General features: G+C 37.5%; 1 protein-coding gene across 1 annotated transcript; it reads left to right on the plus strand.

Annotated features, from left to right (window-relative positions):
* The first annotated feature begins 907 nt into the window (after positions 1-907).
* DIO2 (deiodinase, iodothyronine, type II) lies at positions 908-10,331 on the plus strand. The gene is given in 4 exon segments (XM_011949471.1): positions 908-1,252; positions 1,544-1,818; positions 6,730-6,837; positions 9,732-10,331. Coding segments are annotated over 3 exon segments (930 nt in total). The 5' UTR covers positions 908-1,252; positions 1,544-1,596.
* Positions 10,332-22,265: the final 11,934 nt, after the last annotated feature.

Below are 22,265 nucleotides of genomic sequence, written 5' to 3' on the forward strand. Positions count from 1 at the left end.
TTTTTTCAAACAAAAAGGAAGATTCGTTAAAGTATCAGGTCTCTTAGGGGTTATGCTAACAGAAGCAGGCGAAACACCAAATTTAAAGAGCTTTCATAAATAATTAATTTCTCAGCCTTTTGGCTTCTTAATGCTAGTCAATGGAAAGTTTTAATTTTATCTGCAAAATGAAGCTAAAAGAATGTCACCTAGTTCCTTCCCTGTCTGGAGGGATTTGGATTTTTTTTTCTTTCATTAGAAACTTGGCTAAAAGTAAAAAGAAACCTGTATTCAAGTTTCTGCAAGAAGCTTTAAAGAAATGCTGTGACGGTACTCAAATAGTTTATAAGTTTTCCAGCTACAACTCACTTTGCATTTTCTTAAATAAGATAATGACTCAAAAAAATTTAAAGGACCTAGGTCACAGATCTTACGCAGAATTGGAGTCATGGTATACAGGTGTAAAGATTGTATATAAACATTCGTATTTTCCAAGAAACAGAGCAAAAACCACCTGTGATAACTCTTCCTCTTTTCTACCTGCCTTCCAGGATCCTTTCTTTCCAAAATCCCTCATAAATTAATGATAATGATAATCAGAAGAGAGAGTGTCAGCCAAATCAATCTGCACATTATATTAAATTACTTTTCCCAAAGTTTGGAAGCATTTCCTGAAAGCTGTCAAAGGTATTAGTTTTCTTCTCTCTCTTTAAATCACAAAGCAAAATTCCACTGTCTCTCCCCCACCCCTTCTAAAAAAAAGAAAAAAGTTGTCGAGTTTTGCTTTTCTATTCACTGCAGTCCTGGCCAAAGTAAAGCCCTCTTTCTCAATGATGTCAAGATCTTTACCAAGATTAGGCTTTCATTTCTCTATTGCAGCAATTAGCCAGGGAATGTATAAAAGGCGTCAGGGAGACTCACTGGGCTGCAGAGAGAGGCACTTTGCACCACAGACAGCTAGCAAGAAGGGAAAGACAGAGAGTGAGAAAAAAGAGGAGTCAGTCGCTCCTGGGGAAGAGAGTGAGACTGGGAGAAAGAGAAGCACAGAAAGTGTGTGTAAAACGGAGTAAAGAAAAAAAAAAAAAAAACTACCCTTAAAGCACATTAAAAAAAAAAAAAAAAAAAACTCTGGCAATTCAAGAAAGAAACAGTCTACGTTTAAAGAGCACAGAGACAATGAAAGGCTAAAGAAAATTTTAAAATCTCTGCCACAGTCTCATAGGTGCTTGGAAATGAAAGTAGAACTGCCTGTCTTTAACGGACTCTGACAGGGGTAACTGGATTAGGGACGAGTACGCCAGTTTTTTTTTTTTTTAAAATTTTAAAACCAAAAAAAAAAAAAAAAAAAAAAAAAAAGCAGCAGCTCCGAATTGAATGAATTGATGGGCACACTCCAACTGCTGGGCTGGAGAGACTGGACTTAGTCTTGCCATTTCTGCTTCTTTGAAAGAGGAGACAACTTGGGCTTCCTTTTAATTTAGTTTTTTTCCCCCTTCTCCCCCAACCCCCAACCTTCCCCCTTACCTCCCCCACCCCCTTTATCACCACCCCCCTTTTAAATAAGAGGGTGAAGGGGAACCAGAGCGCACAAGGGAACTGACTCAGGAGGCAGAGAAGATGGGCATCCTCAGCGTAGACTTGCTGATCACACTGCAAATTCTGCCAGTTTTTTTCTCCAACTGCCTCTTCCTGGCGCTCTATGACTCGGTCATTCTGCTCAAGCACGTGGTGCTGCTGTTGAGCCGCTCCAAGTCCACTCGCGGAGAGTGGCGGCGCATGCTGACCTCAGAGGGACTGCGCTGCGTCTGGAAGAGCTTCCTCCTCGATGCCTACAAACAGGTGAGCTGAGCTGAGAAGGGCTTCTCCTTAGGTCTACAGGGGCAGGGGCTCACATGCTGGGACCAGAGGCCATTGGGAGCACTGGGGTGAGAGCTGTGAAGCCCTATTTGTGGGGCTGCCAAGTGAGCCTCTGATTTTACTTTCCACACCTGTTGCACAGGTTAGTTTGGGAGGGTGACAGCTATTAAGCCATAATAACTCTGTGTGACCTAATGAGGAGTCTTTCTACTAAGGGTTATTAATATCTTGCTGTGATTTGGGAGTAGAAGGCATTTGTGCTGGTACAATCATTTGGGAAAAGTCAGAAAATGATCGGGAAGAGGAGACTGCTGCATTTATTCTGCTCTTGCCATAAACTCGAATTTTGATTTTTTGCTTGATGCGAGGCTATGTGAGGTACACTGAGGAAGTATGCTCGAGGGGTGGGTACTGAAAAGCAAGAAATGAGAAATGCTACTCAAAACTCTCAGACGGTTGACAAAATAAGAAAATGGTCATAGAAAGTGTGATTGGGCATCATAACTGCTTGGTTTCTGGTCGAGGTAAGAGTTGATGAAAGCAAGCAGCTGTGTACCACCTCCTCTACATTGATTCAAATTTGAACCCTTTGGAAGCGATTTTCAGGCAGTGAGTCCTGAGTTACTAGATACCAACTTGCAAAAGAAAAATCTGAAAACTAGCTGTCAGAAATCCAGAATTTGCAAGGGGAGCCTCCTTTACTTTGTTTCTCAAAAATAAAAGATGTTGCCCTAGAAAGAGATGATGGGTCTATGCTTCATTAAATCTCAGAGCTGTTAGGAGCATTACAGCAGTGGTCTCCCTTACCTGGTCAGGTAGTGTCCAGGGGCTGCTCTCTCAAAATCAGAGGTGGTGATCTTAGTTTCTAGATGCAAAATACTGTGTTCCAGGCTTTTTGCTGGCTAGAGATGTTGGTAGAGCATTTTCAACTGAGATCTTCAGGGGCACAGAGGAAGATTTTGGCCCTGGTCTTTTGTCAGTTTTCCACTACATGCTATGCCCATATGACTTCTAAAGTTCCCCTCCACCCCCTCAACCTGGCCTGAGAAGAATGAACTATTTTGGCAAAAGTAGTTATCAAAATAGACAATCTTGGTTTCCCTAAAAGTGTAGTGGGACTTTGCCCAAGATGCCAGAAAAAGGAACTGTACATCTGTATTTTAGAGGAATATAGAAGCCAGGTGTTCAGTGAAGTGGTGTGCTTTAGGCAGGCAGCACCTTAGAACCAGAGACGGGGAACTTGAAATAGTAGAGGCACAAGGGAACGCGTCCTCCATAAATAAACACTAGAAAAATAAAACCATGCAGCAGGAAAAGAGAAGAAGTAACTTGTAAAATTACAAAGAATTCAGGACAGGATTGTTCTTCCAAATATCAGATGTTCAAGAAGAAAATACCTGTTGTGAACTAGGAAAATTTTACCACAATACATGTCTTTAGTACTGATAGTAACCTAAAGAGAGTTTGTGTTTATTGTTGTTAAAAATGTGAATAGCAAGAGCTCTTTTTAGTAGATGGAAATTCTTTTCTGAGAATATGAATTGGTGCTCAAAGTTCTAACAGTTAAAACTCATTTATATTGTGCATGTCAGAGAGGATGGGAGATCTAGAGAAGTAGATATTGAATTCATCATTTCATTTTCACAAAAGTATACATTGAATGGGAAGTTTTCATGGTTTGTTTTAGGGGAAGGCAATTTGGAGGCAGGTGGAGGAGTACACAAGTATATCAGACATTAACTAGGAAGTGCCCTGTTCAACATCCTATTTTATATGTGTTAGCAGACACCATGGAAATATCAGTGGTTTGGTCTCAGTATATTAAACTCTTACTTTTTGGGAGGACAATTGCCTTTTGTCTATAAAGTAAAAACAAAAATAAAAACAAAACACTTATTGGAAGAATTTTACTTATATACATAGATTTCTTATATAAATGTCATGTTTCATTAAGAAAAACATGAAAAAAGTCATCTCTTACATAAACAATGGGGGCTGTAATGTTACCCACAAATATTAAGTGAGGTTGTTTCTCCCATTAAGCAGCTTATTGAACATAAAATGGAAAAGCAAACAAATACCTCTTTAATAAAGTTTATTGTTTTTTTCACTAATGTATAGCGTTCCATTATGTTGCAATATGTTGTTATTCCTATTCCAGGAAATTGGGAAGGATGAGTGATTTGTTTTTTCTTTTTGCATATGGTTTGTATATTCCTCTTCTGTATTTCTTTGTCCCTGCCTACTGATTTGATTAGTGACCAAGTTCACTGATGTTATTACGTTTGCTTTTGATGGTTTATGTGATAACTACCACGTGTAGAAGCAACCTCAGGACCCACATGTCCAAAGACAAGACTGGAGTGGGTGTGTGGTAAATGGAAACATTATGAACACAGCTGGAACTGAATGATGGTCTCTTTCTGTCTTCAAGTATGGCAAGGGTAGTGGTTTCTCTGGTGGCATTTGAGGGTCACTCAGAACCTCTCAACCAGGTTGAATCACTTCTCTGAATGCTGTTGTCATCTGTGCCACTGTCTTTGGGTGTAGTCATTTCTAGAGACATTGTAGGAGGTTCTGTTTGAGATGGCATCACACTATTTCATAATCCTGACTTGCATTATTTCAAGGCTGCCCATCCCTAGAAATGAAGTTTTCCAGGATGAGAGGGGTGTGTGCCCATGTGAGACAACTAGACATGTGATTTGCCGTTAATTCTCCTTGTTGCTGCATGTCAGATGCCTGAAAAGATATGTAGAGAAAGTGGAGTAAAAGTATTATCCCTGTGCTTTGCCTCCACAAGGGGCAACACAGAAATAAAGAAAGAACAAAATAAATTTTTCTTTTCTTTTTTTTAAATAAACACTTTCTTAAAAGGTTGAAAAGGATTTGAATTAACTTTATGGAGAAGCCTTTAAAGATAATGTGAGTTTAGTAAGAGATGGATTCTGTGTACAATTTTGATTGAAAGGAAAGTCTATAGACACTGGTGAGAGACCCTGAGGTGAATAAAAGGTGTTTGTTATTTAAGTTTCTTCAGTCAGTGTCATTGCATCTGAACAGTATATCCTTGTGTTGGTGCTCAGAGACTAAAAACATGCAACCAATAAGCAAACTGCTCTGTCTGGGAGCCTGGCTCTTACCTAAATGAAGTGTAAAAGTAAACACACAGTATAGATGCTGACAGGCAGTTTAGCTTCTGCACGGTTAATATTGCAGAGGTACAGAAAACATATTCATTTGAACATATAATTTTGGTTTTGAAAGGGTCTCTTTAACATTCTCCTCCTCCTCTTCATTCACCTCAAGCCTTTGACACTAGTTTCCACAATGGAAAATGGCCCTTTTAAGAGAGAAACAGTCCCCAAAGAACACAAAGCAGGCCACAGCCAGAGCTTGTCCATCACTTGGATAAAACATTGGGGAATGATAGAGCTTAGAGCTACATTTTCAAGGTACAAATTAAAAAGAGAATAGCTAAAAGGGAATTGAGCTCAGAGGAAGGAGTACGTAGCCTATTCTTCAACTCTGATTTATTTGGCCAATCTGAATATAAATGGTTAAATCTCTGCTTAATGATAGTTTGGCCATGTTTCTAAGGACATTGATGTAGCCTGGTCATTATGTCAAAGAATTTGAAACTTCCTGATAGTTAATAAAGCCATTTTCAGGGCTTTGGATAGCAAGAAGTATGTGTGAAAATTCTGCTGCCACACACCCACCCTTCATTTTTATAATTTGCTTTACTTTCTATTATGAGATTATGTGATATATGGTCCACAAGCCTTTCTCAGGCTGTGGAAAAGAAAAAGAAATAAAACTCCAAAACAAAAAACAAGGTTAGTAGTATATGCTGTATTTTCTGCTTCTACTTGATGAATGGTTCTTTTCTCTCCCTTGCCCTGCATTTCACAGTCCACATGCTAAAGCAGCATTTCCTTTTTCCCCATGCACTGAACACTGAACATCATCAAGGGAATCGAATTTTTATATATGCTATATGTCTATGTTCATGTTCATACTTATAAAGATGTCCATTGCAGCATTCGAACTTGGCCCAGAGATGTCTTCTGTTGTAAAAATGCAAATCCTTTATTTACTTCCTTTGTTGGTGTTGTGTTGATGTTGCTTGCAAAATCGTAAGAAAGGACCACTGTAATAGTGCAGATGAGAGAGATAAAAGTCAGCGATGACAATATCACATTTTACGTATGTCCTTTCTGATCCTTGCAAAATAAAGGGACCCTTTGGGAACATCGGAACTTCAAGACCAATTAGTGGAAATGATGCTTCTTGTGTTTGGGCATTAAATACTGGGCAGGGTTCTCTTTAGAGCAGCTAATGCTGGCAGGGAAAGAGGTACCGACCTAATTACTCTTCCGCAAGAGTAAAAAATGCCTTTTGAATGCCTCTTTGGCAAATATGTCTCATTAAGGACAAAAACCAAACACAAACCCTCTAAGAAGGAGAAATTAAGATGATAGGTAACTTGTGGCCAGACTTTCTGTGCCACTGTGGGAAATTAAAACAAAGTTTGGGAGTACCAAGGGATAACTTGTTTTTGTTGAGCTTCTTTCCTGCAGCCTAAATGTTATTATGGGACCGACTTTATTTTCTTCATCATTTTGGCTCTGTGTCAAGGAATGCTTTGCTCCTGGGGAGAGCAAAGAATCTTCCATCATTGAAGACAATGGTGATTCTCCCAGCCTGTCTCAGCAGGGCGCATAACCCAGCAAACCAAGAAGTTCTCCATTTGAAACTCTGGTCTGTTAGGAATTTAATTTTTATAGTGACCAAATGGGGAGATGAGAATGAACAGTAATATCCTTTTAGAATATTTTCTTTTAAAGGAAACTTCCATATCTAAAAAAAGTGTTTTGTTCTTTATTTTAGCTAAATTGTCCTCCATCAGATTTTAGCAAAGATGGACACATTTTATGACTAGTATATGAAGCTTATAAAAGCAGACTACTGGTCTACTCCCATTTGGATTTATGGATGGTGGGTGTGTGTTTTTCCTTCTTAGTTTTATTAATAATATTAATTTTATCTATGCATTTTCTCTTGTCTAGGCACCTTCATGAATAAGAATATCCATTTATGACATTGTAATATTCAGTAAGGGACCCTGGCTGCTCAAAAAAATAAAAAGAATAGGCCACATTTGTTTTGTGCACTGACCAGATGCGACAATCAAGGATGGATCAATGACACTGAGTGGTGATTATGGTAGTACTCTACGAGACAGCTCCAGGATTCATATTTCTAAATTGATCTGCTTCAGTGAGCTTATCCATCACCCAAATATGATTATGTTCATTGCAGATCAGGGTGATGATTATGTGTAAAATTCTTCACTGACCTAGGATTATAACAACTAGCATTCATTCAATAAAATAAATACTTCCCAGTCTAACCCTAATCCTAACAAAATGCTAAATCCCCCACATAAAGAGCATTATGAATTTGGTAACTTTCCTAATTTTTTATTTTAGAGTGACAGTGTTGTACTTACTCTAAATTTCCCAAGGCAAATTAGTCTGTGTTTTGGAAAGAATCCTGCAGCTGAACTATACATTGTCTCTAAGAAGGAGAGGGTGCATTAACTTCCCAAGAAAATTTACTGCAGGTAACAAGAGAGCCTCCTGTGACAAAAGCATCAGATTAGATTATCCAGTTGAATAATCAGACATAATGAAAGGATCAACAGGTCTGCTTGGATGAGTCAGGGGGTTAGAGGCCCATTTATCAAGGCCACATAATTGTTCATAGGTTTCAAAAATGATTCCAAAATGCAGATGCATATTTTTACCTATCAAGAACCTACAAGTGTACAGGTTGCTTACTTAACAGGAAGTCACTATAACAGACTAATCTGAATGCATTTAGGTCTTCTTATCACAGTATGTTGAGGTACACAGTACACGTGATATTGTTAAAACATCCCTTCTAGAATCATTACTATTATTTCAAATGGGAAAGATCTAAAGAGAAGAGGCTGCTACCCACTACCTAGATCTATAAAAAAGGAAGTACAAAAAGAACCCAAGGATGAAAAGGTTTATAATACCTTCAACATGTATATCTTTAAATTTGATGTATATTTTCACGCCTTAAAGACTAGTGTAGTTCATATGAAAGAATCCAGCTAAATGTGCTTATTAGATTTCTCCATCTAGTGTCACTTGCAAATTAGCCAAGAAAGTTAGTATAAGTAAAATAATTTTCTCTATGGCAGTGACTAAAAAGCAAAATGTACTTACTTAAATCATACCAGCAGCTTCCTTTCTAAGAAGGAAGATTATTACTGTAAGATTTCTCTTAGAACACTAATAATGCTTATTTCAAACCTGCCCTGCTAGGATTTTTTAGAAGGGAGAGAAAGAACTTTAATTCTTTCTCTACAGTTAAAATGAGTTATGCATTAACATTAGATAGAAGCTTCTGACTAAAAGCCCTTGAGTGTGTTATATCAGTTTGGATTGTTACATCTTTAACAATTCACTTCTAAGTGACTTCAATTAACAGTAGCATTATGTGTGGCTATATGCATATGAGGGAAATAAGTCGATCCAGTTGGAAGTATATAAGGGTAGTATATAAAAATCAATTGTACTGTCGTAAGTTGCCCCTAATGTTATTGGCTTTGATTAAACCATTCCAAGGAAGATCCAACTGTATTAATTCAAACTGAAGTAATTGGCTCTTTTACTGTTGCCTGCTTTTTATTATCAGTTTACAGATTCAAAGGCTGCAAACTTCCCTTCATTCTGTTTTCAACTATTTAAACCATGTGCAAAGGGAGCACATGAAACAATTTTTATCTCTACCTCTTCTGCCCCAATATTTTATAATTCAGAGGAGCTTGTCAACAAATTGTGGGGTAGAAAAGTACTTTTTAGTGTGACTGCCTAGATAAAGAGAGGGAAACAAGCACACATGGAAAATGAGAAATTAATATAGAACTGTGGAGTAACCATTTTTGTCTTTTTTTTTTTTTAATGGAAATTATAAGTTTGGAGTGGTAAGAACCACCTTGTAAGCAGTGGCAGTAGAAGCCTCCAGGGAGGATGCCATATTGAGGAGAGTTCAAAGCTTTGCTCAGGATATATATATATTTTAACCACAAAATTGCCCAAGAATGATGATGTTTTATTTCACATGGTGGGGTAGCATCTGATAAGGGCAACACACACCCATATAATTACAGTGCACAAAGAGCTCTTTTTCTCTGTTGCCCTCCAGTTGCCATATGAAGACAGGCATTATTATTTCCATTTTACGGGTGGGAAGACTGAATCACTAAAGAGGTTAAGTGGAAGTAACCCTTCTTATAAATGGTAGACCTCAGGTTTTCTAGGTCTGGCCAAGAATAGAGCCCACTGGTATCATTGGCCATTGGTTGAGATTAAATGACTTAGTATCATGCAAAAAAATAGAGGTCCTGCCTGGTGTTTCAGAATTCAGAAGGAGGCACCATGTCCCAAGACCCTGATAATTTGTCTTAAAGTAGACCATTTGCTTCTAACTTTTAAAATGAAGTCAATTAATCATTTGTTATAGAATGCATGTTAAGAATTGACAGCAAAATAAAGATAGTAAAGAATACCAGCCTTGGCTTAATTATAAGAAGAGTTAACTCCAGTGCCTTCAGTGATGAAAATAATTACCTTCAGTGACTATACAGAATAAAAAAGACTTTTATTCTCTTTTGGGCCATTCTTTACATTACCTGCCATGAAGCCTCTTTACTCAAATCGATACATGTTTACCACATGCTCTGAAGGAAATACCACACTCTGTTAGAGCCAATTGTAACTATTTAATGTGAATTGAAGTGGCAATGTGTTTAATGTGATGTTCTCACCTTCTTTTTTTTTTTGTTTTACCCTCAGGTGAAATTGGGTGAGGATGCCCCCAATTCCAGTGTGGTGCATGTCTCCAGTGCAGAAGGAGGTGACAACAGTGGCCACGGTACCCAGGAGAAGATAGCTGAGGGAGCCGCATGCCACCTCCTTGACTTTGCTAGCCCTGAGCGCCCACTAGTGGTCAACTTTGGTTCAGCCACTTGACCTCCTTTCACGAGCCAGCTGCCAGCCTTCCGCAAACTGGTGGAAGAGTTCTCCTCAGTGGCCGATTTCCTGCTGGTCTACATTGATGAGGCTCATCCATCAGACGGCTGGGCGATACCTGGGGACTCCTCTTTGTCTTTTGAGGTGAAGAAGCACCAGAACCAGGAAGATCGATGTGCAGCAGCCCAGCAGCTTCTGGAGCGTTTCTCCTTGCCGCCCCAGTGCCGAGTTGTGGCTGACTGCATGGACAACAACGCCAACATAGCTTACGGGGTCGCCTTTGAACGTGTGTGCATTGTGCAGAGACAGAAAATCGCTTATCTGGGAGGAAAAGGCCCCTTCTCCTACAACCTTCAAGAAGTCCGGCATTGGCTGGAGAAGAATTTCAGCAAGAGATGAAAGAAAACTAGATTAGCTGGTTAAAGGTATGATTATAAGAGAGCTTATTGTTTTAAAAAGTTATGTAAAGGCAAGGACATTAAGAACTGAATCCCTATTTCAACAGAACCCTATTGGCTTACTGAAAGACAGGAGTTTATCGGAAGAACATGAATCTCTAACAGCTCCATACTTCTTTCACTACTCAAATGGCATTGGGCTAAGAAGTAGCCGTATCACCTCTCTTAGTAAAAAGCCCTATGTGAAAAGATCCCAAGACGGAGAGGAAGAAACCCTGATTCAGCGTGTGTTCATTCTGCATTGAGAAGGAACTGATACAGCTGATGCATGCTTTGAGACCCGAAGAAAAGACTTACCTGAATAATTACTACATTAGGGAAGCTACTGTCTACGTTAAGATAAAGGGTATTGCCTTGGCTCTATTTGGCATGGATGGAGCCCAGTTGGAAAATTCCCAAATATTACAAGTCCTTGAAACCAGGCCATGTGGTTAGACATTAATGTTGTGATTAGACGTTGGTGTTAAGGTTAGACCTTATGTTAAAGTCATTTCTGATGTTCCAGTTTCTAGCCATGTAGTGCTCTCAGTCTTCATATTCCAGAATTTATTGGTATATTTTAGATACCAAGAATGATCCCTCAATCTGGGAGGTTAGAATGATCATCTGTAATCTGAGGGTTAATTTCTAGGCAGGTGGAGAGAGTGCTAAAAAAGAAATGAAATTGTCAAGCTAGGGAGGAGGAGGCAGAAAGATTTGGAAAATTCACAGTTTCTAACCTTAAGCTGTAGAGAATGGGACTCATTTGTTAACCACAGAAACATAGAAACATACACAAGGCCAGAAAAAGAAGAAGGAGCTCAACTAAAAGTGGCATAGAGAATATACATATAAAAACAATATATTTGTCGTATGCTCCTAGAGAGGAGAAACGGGAGATGGAAAGAAAAGAAATACTTAAATATTTGTAATTGTGAGGGGTTTCTTTTGGAAATAATTACTTTTGAACCATGTATGTGGTATGTATATTTTCAGTGGGTTAATTATACCCCATGATCCCTGTTAAAGGAAAACCAGTGGGTCTGGTGGTGCTGGTGTTTTCCTTTCCATTCCTACAATTACTATGTGGCCCAAGTCATTCCTAATCTCAGTCCCTATAGCAGTGTTCTCTCTGAATGCTGCGCTGAAGAAAGTATACGTACATACATACATACATACAAATATATATATATATATATATTCTCAGCTGCTGTGGGAGGTAGGTACCATGGCCATTCAGCACAGCCTTGATTTCCTCCCACAGTAGGTGAGCTATAATGAAGAATAGGTGCAAACAAACAAGCTTACTTCCATTGCAAAATAGAAGAAGAGGAAGTTAGAGAGAATTCCGATCAACCATTTTGGACGCTTTGTTATAAGGCAACCCCCGGTATCATGGAATTTCCATTGACATTTGAATTTGGACTTGGATCTTCCTTTGGTCTCATTAGCTGAGGTTTAGTCCCTCAGTATCTAAAGTCCCTATAGCATATGATTATAATGCTATTTTAATATATATGTGTTTTTTTCTTTTTAAAATTGACACTATAGTTTTACCCATAAGTAATATTTAAGATTATAGCCCCCAAAAGAATAGACCAACCAATTTCATATCATAATTTCTTTTGTAAATGTGACACTATTATGAAATCATAGTTGATGATTGTATTTGACGGTACAGTCAAAGGATCTTTTGTCCATTCCATTAATAACTGAATAAAAAAATAAAATGGGTAGATTAAAAACTAAAGTTGAAAATACATTCTTAAACTAGTTGTCTGAAATGAGAAAAGCATGAGAACTAAGTGTGCAAGAACCAAAAGTATTTTATTTTATTTTTTAAATGGGAGCAACATGTCAGTCACGTCACTAGCTGGTATATTGTGTAAACATTAAAGCTCCATTGTGACTGATTTTTCATGGCAACATCAGCTTTCTAATGTTTTAAATTCTATGAAAACCACCCACAAGGAAACAAAGCAAATTTCAAAAATGTGATGTTACCTAATGAGTTGCTGGAAAATCATACTGAGAATAATCATTTCCGATTCCTCAGTTGTTAACCTCTACATTCAAGGCTTATCTCGGCCCCCATTGATTTTTAACCTCAAAATGGTGTTGACATTTACATGGGACGCTAAAGCAGGAACATAAAGAACCCGGTTGCAGCACATTCACACTGTTGTCCTTAAGCTTCCCCTTTGTTCTATATGTACGATAATGTAACAGTATGTCAGATAAGCCGGTGGGGGGATGAGATTTGGCTGAGGCAGTGCTAGTCAACTGGGGAAAAGGATGATGGAAAAATCACCCAGTTGTGCTATATTTTTAAAGAAGGAGGTCGTTTATGTGTGTGCAGACAATTCTCCCTGAGGATAGCCCAATGGAGAAATGAAGCAGAGGAAGGAAACATGGAAAGACATAGGCTACCAGGGAGGAAGATGTTCAATAGAACATGTAAGAATTTTCTGGAAGAAAGGCTGTGGAAGGGCCAATGGAGAAAATGAATGGACAAAGCTCAGGAATCCTACACTATGTAGAATGCCTTGGTGTTATCAGGGTTAAGTCTGTAATTATGTAACCTATTTATCACAACATGAATTTTTATGATTTCTTGTGATGTATTCTTTTATGAAATTAACAAGAACTCATTATTTTGAGGTAGAGGAAAATCAATGCTTTAGCTGATATGCTGAGAAATTATTAGTTTGCCAATACTCACCTACCTATCATGTGTTTTATAAGGTATGTTCCTTTGAAGAATTGTAGTTTAGTCTCACAGGGAAAAGTATATCTATTTATATATCATAGTATAAATCTATGATATATTTATATCATATATAAAAGTCTGAGTTCTCTTTCTTATTCCCTAATCATGTTTCTCCCATAGACTGTGTTTACATGGAGCTATCAGTTAGGCCTTTTAAGCTGCATTGGCTTGTCTATTATTGAAATAGTTTCCAAGAAATTTTAGATATTATCATAGCATCTGGGTTTACTCAAACACTTATTGTTTAAAAGACTTATGTCTTGGAACTATCAAAAACTGACTTTATTTATTGCTTAGTGAAAATACTAGTGGGATCAACAATGATTTTCTTGAACGGGCATGAATGGAGATGCCTGCAGAGTAATGTAGAAGTGTTTCATACAGCTATTAAAATGTAACTGACCTCCTTAGAGGCAGATCAGTAACTGTTCCTGCTTTGTATAGCTAAGTGACAGCCACTTAACTTACATGACTTTCTTTTTTCACATTGGGTCTCCAGTCCTGTGTCTTCACCTCATTTATAGAACGTCTCCTTGATTTTTGGTAATATCAACTTCCCAGGGGTCTGTTTAGTTCATTTTTTCTCCCGTTAACCAGGAAGTGCTTATTCTCTCATCAAGGTGGGAAGAATAGCCTATTGTCTTTCATTTTGCCTGAGTGTATTTTACTATTTGGGCTCTGAAATAAAAATTATGAAATATGGTGAGGTCACATGTTGGTGCTGCCTTGCTGCATACAATTCTAGAGGGCAGGTTAGAGACAATATGTATGCCTTTGGGAAAAGTCAAAGGTGGATTGTAAGGTGTTCTCAGCATGCCCTGTGGGCTATGTGCAAAGCAAGAGGGATTGACTAATTTACAGGATGTCCCTTTATGTCAATCACAAGAGGATGGATGAATCTGGACATTTGTTCCACCCGACCTCTGACTGATGGTTTGGAAAATAAGTTTAATTAGAGTCATATGACCATTGAAAAAGGAAAAATGTAGACACTGACTTCTGTCCCACTGAAGGATTAATGAAAACCTTTACTAGCATTTAGAGCTTTTCAGAACATCCCCAATGTCATGTGTCTCAGCAGTGGAGACTGACAGTAAGGCTTTTAATTTTAGGAGACTTTTTTTTTCCCCCCTTAATGGTATTGCCAAAAATCAGAGTTAAAGTATATATAGTTAGATTCCAACTTCCTCCTTCACTCTCAAAATAGAATCCAAACCCACTCTTCATATATACTTCCGGAATGGGGCTTGAGTACCAATGTCTGCTTTGCAATTGGCACAATCTTGGTCATGTCCTGAGGCTCTCTAAGAAAAGAGAGGATCTAGGGTGGGAGAGCTGGAAAGTTGCTCACTGGGAAGAACAAGGCCCTGAGGGCTTGGTCTACAAATCTGGGAAGATTTGGAAACAAACTTCTCACAACTGAAGGAAGGCTGAAGGCTGCTGCAAGTCATTGAGTGACTTTAGGATGAGCAAAACATCAGGCCACTTCCTAATGCCCTATGTGTATAGTACCAGAAGCAAGGTCTCAGATTTAACAGACCTAGCTCTGTTCCAAGGTGAGTCTGAACCAATAGAAGGCAAACATGTGCAGATATCCAAACAAGACTGCTCATGCAAGTCAGGGCTGACTGCCCGTCTTAGGCAGCAACAGCAGAGCTCCAGGGAGTTTATTCAATATTTACTGAGACTTCGAAGACCCAGCAGATGTTTAATGAAGTCACTATTTTGGCTCAAACCCTCCCTTTCTCCTCCTCCCCTGAAAAAGCAAACAGGTAAGCACATGAATGAAAGAAACCCACAGAAGGGGATGGGAAATAAAGAAAATTCTCTCAAGACTTCTCCAGGCCCATGTCACTGGTCAGTGTGGTTTTTATGTGTGTTAGGATTGGGGGATGTAAAGAAATAAGTATCCAGTACTTTATAACCAAAGCAATGAAATGATATTGGGTAGGGAATGTTGGCCAGTTTTGTTTAGTTTTGCATCACGTTGTCACCAGACTCACTAGCCCAAGTAATCGGGCACCCGAAGAGGGAGACAGAGATGTGCAGAGTTGACCAGTGTGCGGATGATAACTACTGATGAAAGAGTCATCGACTCAGTTAGTGGTTGGATGTAGTCACATTAGTTTGCCTCTCCCCATCTTTGTCTCCCTAGCAAGGAGAATATTCGGGACATGATGCTAAGAGTCCTGGGTAAATGTGGTGAGAATGCATGCGTGCATATGCTACTCATATGTGCTTCTCAGTTGCAGAAAATGAACTGTTTTGGAGATTATCAGTAGAAAGAGTGTTATCATATGGGTGCTGAGTGGTATGTGTGCTTATACAATTTGTTCTTGTATTTTAATAAACTTTGAATAAAAGAATAAAGCTACTCTTTGGTTCTATTTGTTTATTTTAACATTTCTCCCTCGAACTTGCCCCAGGCTGGAACATATTCATGGTTGACAAGGGAAAGAGAATCCATCATTCTAGTATTTATTCCTTGGTATTTGTGGGCAAAGGAGCCAGCAATGCCAGATTATTTTAATCTCATGCTGTGTGCCAGAGTCTTCAAGGAAATCAAGACACGTAAAAAGAAAATCTTCAGAGACTTTCCATATTTATGAACAAGTTACACACAGAATTCATAGAAAGGGGCCTGTTTAAGAGACTGTGGAGCCAACTTTTACTTTGTTAGATTTACATCTCAGGTTTTCTAAGTGCAATTAATATACCTTCCAAGAAGTTGGTTAAACTGACAAACACACACACACACACACACACACACACACGCACACATGTACTATAAACACACACATCTACATTATTTGTTATATGATTTGCAGCGTATTAATATGTGATAAACTTGAATACATTTATATCAAGCACTTTTCACTATGACGAGGTATAAAGGATATGTTATATGGAGGCAATGGACTGTTAATGAAAAGGAATATGTTCGTAACATGTTTAAATATGTGCATTTTTTGGAAAACAGTCAACTTAAGTAGGAGTATCTCTTGAGACTCTGAACTTGCTCATGATTTCCTACACATAATAATTTTATTAATATTAGCATCTTACATACTATTCCAGAATTTCAAAAGGAAATTTAAAAAGTCATTACTTTGACAACTATTTGTTGAGTTTCTATTCTTTGCAGGGCCCTGTGAGAGGGACAATGTAGTGTGTAAAAACAATATAACCAAACTCATAAAAACATCACTTCATGCCATGGTTTGAATGCCCCCTCTAAAACTCATGCTGAAGTTTAATCGCCGATATAACAGTACAGGGAAGTGGGGCCTTTAAGAGGTGATCAGGTTATGAGGGTTCTCCCTTCTTGAATAGATTATTCCATTATGGAGGGAGTGGGTTAGTTAATGCTAGAGTGGGCTTCTAATAAAAGGATGAGGTTCGGCCCTCGTTTCTCTGTTTTGTGCGCTCTCACCCTCTTTTTCACCATGTGATGCCTTCTGCTACATTACGACACAGCAAGAGGCTCTCACCAGATGTGGCCCTGAGATCTTAGACTTCCCAGCTTCCAGAAATGTGAGCCAAACAAATTTCTATTGTTTAAAAATTACCCAGTCTGTGGTATTCTGTTATAGCAACAGAAAATAAACTAAGACACTCCCTTAAGGAGCCTGTTGTCGATTCATTAAGACCCTGCAAGTGACCAAGTCAATCTAAAAAAAAAAAAAGTGGAACTTATTGGCTGAAATAACCAAACTCTGCAAATGACTGGGATAAAACTTGCCTTAGTAACAACTGGATTCAGGAACATAGAAGCCTTCAGTGCTTGCCAGATCTTTTGTCTGCATTCTTTTTTGGGTGCCAGCTTTTTCACCCAGACCAGCTTCTCTGTATGTTGGGTGATCTGGCTAGGGGAAGCCTCTGACTTACAATTTCATTATAAAGTGGTTTAGAAGGAGTTTGACCTTATTCCCAGGGAAGAAATTGGTTTGGACCAATTTGTGTAACATGCCACTCTGTTGAATGGGGGTAGGATCTGTTACTGGAAAAAAGGAGAGCAAGAAGAGCTCTGAATATATAGAGATGTCAGACATTAACTCAGTGGCTTTTTGTTGTTGTTGTTAGAAAGAGACTTTTTATTTTTTAAGAGCAGTTTTATGTTCCCAGCAACTTCCAGAACAAGGTATGAAGATTTTCCATATACCTCCTGCTCCACACAGGAATAACCCTCCCCTATTATCAACATCTCTCACCAGAGTGATGTATTTATTACAGTTGATGAACCTACATTGACACATCATTATCACCCAAAGTCCATAGCTTACATTAGGACTGTTTTATACATGCTATGGGTTTGGAAAAATGTATAATGACATGTTATCCATCATTATAAAATGAAACAAGGTATTTTTATTTTCATTGCCCTAAAAACCCTCTATGCTCTGCCTATTCATCTCGTGCCACTCCCAACCCCTGGCAACCACTGATCTTTCTATTGTCTCTACAGTTTTATCTTTCCAGAATGTCATATGGGAATTGTACAGTACCTAGCCTTTCAGATTGACTTCTTTCACTTAGTAATATGCATTGAAGAATTCTCTGTGCCTTTTCATGGCTTGATAGCTCATTTCCTTTTAGTGCTGAATAATATTCCATTATCTGGCTACACCAGATTTTATTTATCCATTTACCTACTGAAAGACATCTTGGTTGCTTCCAAGTTTTGGCCATTATGAATAAAACTGCTATTAACATCTGTGTTCAGGTTTCTGTATAGAATAGGTTTTCAACTCCTTTGGGTAAATATTGAAGAGCATGGTTGCTTAATTGTACGGTAAGAGGATTTTAAAGTTTTGGAAGACATTGCCAAACTGTCTTCCAAAGTGGCTGTACCATTTTGTATTCCCACCGGCAATGGATCAGAATTCCTGATGTTCCGCATCCTCACTAACCCTTGGTGTTGTCAATGTTCTGGATTTTGGACACTCCCATAGATATGAGGTGGTATCTTATTTTTTAAAAATGATTTCACAGTCCATTCCTTGTCTGTGTTTGTTCTTATATTCTGGTAGGTTTAGTCTTCATGTCTGAAATGATTTTTACTTTTTTAAAAAAGATAAATTTTTTGTTTTAGAACAATTTGAGACTTACAGAGAAATTAAGAAGATAGTACAGACAGTTCTTATAAGCTCCATACCAGCTTTCCCCTACTATTAACCTATGTGTTAATTTGTACACTTATTATAGCTAATGGGCAAATAATGATATGGCATTATTATGAACTAAAGTCCATACTCTACGTTCTAATGTGCTTTTTCTGTTCCAGAATCCACTCCAGGATACCATATTACAATCAATTTGCATTTCCTTGCTAACATATGATATGGAGCATCTTTTCATGTTATTTTCCACTTGTATGTCTTCTCTGGTGAGGTGTCTGTGAAGGTCTTTGGCTCATTTTTGAACCTGGTTGTTTGTTATCTCATCTTCTGTTGAGTTTTAAAGAGTTTGCTGTATATTTTGGATAGCAGTCCCTTATTATATGTGTCTTTTGAAAATTTTTTTCCCAATCTGTGGCTTGTCTTCTCATTTTTTTGACATTGTCTTTCAAAGAGAAGAAGTTTTTCATTTTAATGGAATCTAGCTTTTCAATTACTTCCTTCATGGATGAAGACTTTGGTAACATATCTGAAAAGTTATCACTATACCCAAGATCATCTAGGTTTTCTCTTATGTTATCTTCTAAAAGCTTTACGGTTTTGTATTTTACATTTAGATCTATGATCTACTTTGAGTTAATTTTTATGAAGGCTGTAAGGTCTGTATTACAGAGTGATTTGTTGAAAAGATTGTATTGCCTTTGCTCCATTGTCAAAGGCTACTAGACTATATTTTTGTGGATCTATTTTTAGGCTCTCTATTCTGTTCCATTATCTTTTTGTCTACTCATTCATCAATATCACACTGTCTTGACTACTGTAGCTTTATGGTTAAGTCTTGAGGTTAGGTAGTGTCAATTCTCTCAGTCTGTACTTCTCCCTTAGTATTGTGTTGGCTGTTGTGTGTCTTTTGCCTTCTTATAACTTTAGAATGAGTTTGTTGATATCCAAAAAATAACTTGCTGGCATTTTTTATTTGCATTGCATTGAATCTATAGAGCACTTTGGGAAGAACTGATACCTTGACAAAATTGAGTATTCCTATCCATAAACATGGAATATCTCCATTTATTTAGTTATTCTTTGATATATTTTGTCAAAGTTTTATCATTTTTTACATATAGAACTTATATATATATATATATAGTTACATTTATATGTAAGTATTTCATTTTTGAGGGACCTAATTTGATGCATTTTGTTTTCAATTTCAAATTCCCCTTGTTTATTTACGGTATATAGGGAAACGATTGACTTTTTATATTAACCTTCTTTCCTGCAACCTTTCTATTAATATAGTTGCTTGTTAGTCCCAGAAGGTTTTTTTCAAAAAAAGTATTATTTCATATTTTCTACAAAGACAAATCATGTAATATGCATCCAAAGACAGCTTTATTTTTTCCTTCCAAATCTGTATACCTTTTATATTCTTTTTTGTCTTATTGTATTAGCTAGGAGTTCTAGTACACTGTTAAAAAGAAGTGGTGAGAGGGGACATTTTTGCATTGTTTCTGATCATAGTAGGAAAGCTTTGAGTTTCTCATCAAGTATGACATTAGCTGTGGTATTTTTGTAGATGCTCTTTAACAGATTGACAAAGTTACCTTCACTCCTAGAGTACTGAGTGTTTTTATCATGATGTGGTATTGGATTTTGTCAAATGCCTTTTCTGTATTTATTGATTTGATCATGTGATTTTTTTTAGCTCCTTGATGTGATGAATTACATGAATTAATTTTTGAATTTTGGACCAGATTTTAGCATTGCATACATGGGATAAACTCCACTCAGAATGGTGTATAATTCTGCTTATACACATGGAATTCAATTTGCTAATATTTTGTAGAGGATTTTTGCATCTGAGTTTATGAGAGATATGGGTGTGTAGTTTGTTTTTCTTCTGATGCCTTTAGTTTGGTAGGGTAATGTTGGCATCATAAAATGAGTTACATAGTATTCCCTGTACTTCTATCTTCTACAAGAGATTATAGAGAATTGGTATAATTTCTTCTTTAAATATTTGCTATAATTCACCAGCAAACCCATCTGTAATTGGTACTGTCTTTTTCTGAAGATTATTTAATTGTTGATTCAATTTCTTTGATAGATGTAGGAACATTCACACAGTCTATTTTTCCTTGAGTTTTGGCAGATGGTGTCTTTCAGGAAATTGGCCCATTGCATCTAGGTTGTCAAATTTGTGGGCATATAGTTATTTATACTATTCCTTTATTATCCTGTTAATGTTCATGGCATCTGTAGTGATGCCCCATCTCATTTCTGATTATTTGTAATTTGTGTCCTCTCTCTTTTTTTCTTGGTTAGCCTGGCTAGAGGCTTATCAATTTTATTGATCTTTTTAAAAAACCAGCTTTTCATTTTATTGATTTTCTCTTGATTTCCTGTTTTCAGTTTTATTGATTTCTTCTTCTTTTCCTCTCCTTATGCTAGATTTAATTTACTCTTCTTTTTCTAGTTCTGTGAGGTGAAAATTTATTGATTTAAGATCTTTGTTCTTTTCTAATGTATGTATTCAATGCTATAAATTTCTCTCTAAGCACTAGTTTCACATCCCACAAATTTTGAAGAGATGTGTTTTCACTTTCATTTAGTTCAAAATATTTTAAAATTTCTACTGGGGCTTTTTATTTATCTCGCATTGTTTAGAAGTGAGTTTAATCACCACATATTTTGGCACTTTCCAGTTGTCTTTCTGTTATTTATTTCGACTTTGATTCTCTTGTGGTCTGAGAGCAGACATTATATGATTTCTATTTTTTTTAAATGTTAAGGTATATTTTCTGACCCAAAATGTGGTCTATTTGGTAAATATTTCTTGGAGCTTGAGAAGAATCGATATTTTGCTGTTGTTTGATGAAGGAGTCTGTAGATGTCAATTATACCAGTTGAATGATGGTGTTCCTGAATTCACTTATGCCCAGCTGATTTTCTGTCTGCTGAATCTGTCCACTTATGATAAAGGGGGTTTTGAAGTGTTCAGCTGTGATAGTGGATTCAACTATTTCTCCTTGTAGTTGTTTTGTTTTGTTTTGCTTTTTGTTTGTTTGAGACAGAGTTTCACTCGTCACCCAGGCTGGAGTGCAATGGCACTATCTTAGCTCACTGTAACCTCTGCCTCCTGGGTTCAAGCGATTCTTCTGCCTCAGCCTCCCAAGTTTCTGGGATTACAGGCGCCTGCCACCATACCCAGCTAATTTTTGTATTTTTAGTAGAGACAGGGTTTCACCATGTTGGCCAGGCTGGTCTGGAACTCCTGACCTCAAATGATCCACCCAACTCTGCCTTCCAAAGTGCTGGGATTACAGGTGTGAGCCACCGTGCCTGGCCTCTCCTTGCAGTTCTATCAGTTTTTGCCTCATGCATTTTGATACTATTGTTAGCCACATATATATTAAAGATTGTTGTCTTCTTGGAGAACTGGCTCCTTTATCATTAACATAATATCCTTCTTTGTCTCTGATAACTTTCCTTCCTTTGAAGTCTGCTCTGTTTGAAATTAACTTAGCTAGTTCTGCTTTCTTTTGATTAACGTTAGCATTACATATATATTGTTCTTCATTTGTTTACTTTTTTCTAACAGTGTCTTAATATCTAAAGTAAATTTCTTGTATAATACATCCAGTTGGGTCTTGTCTTTGATCTACTCTAACAATGTCTGTCTTTCAACTGGTATATTTAGACCACTGATTTTCAAAATGATTAAAGATATAGTTGGATTAATATCGACCATAATTATTACTGTTTTATATTTGTTGACCTTGCTGTTTGTTCCTATTTTTGTCTTTTACTCTCTTTTTTCATTTTGTGGTTTTCTTTCTTTTCTTTCTTTTTTTTTTTTTTTTTTTTTTGAGACAGAGTTGTGTTCGTGGCCCAGGCTGGAGTGCAGTGGCGCAATCTCTGCTCACTGCAAGCTCTGCCTCCTGGGTTCATGCCATTCTCCTGTCTCAGTCTCTGGAGTAGTTGGGACTACAGGCGCCTGCCACCACACCTGGCTAATTTTTTGGTATATTTT

Source organism: Colobus angolensis, unplaced genomic scaffold, assembly GCF_000951035.1.
Source record: "Colobus angolensis palliatus isolate OR3802 unplaced genomic scaffold, Cang.pa_1.0 Scaffold3, whole genome shotgun sequence".
Classification (NCBI taxonomy): domain Eukaryota; kingdom Metazoa; phylum Chordata; class Mammalia; order Primates; family Cercopithecidae; genus Colobus; species Colobus angolensis.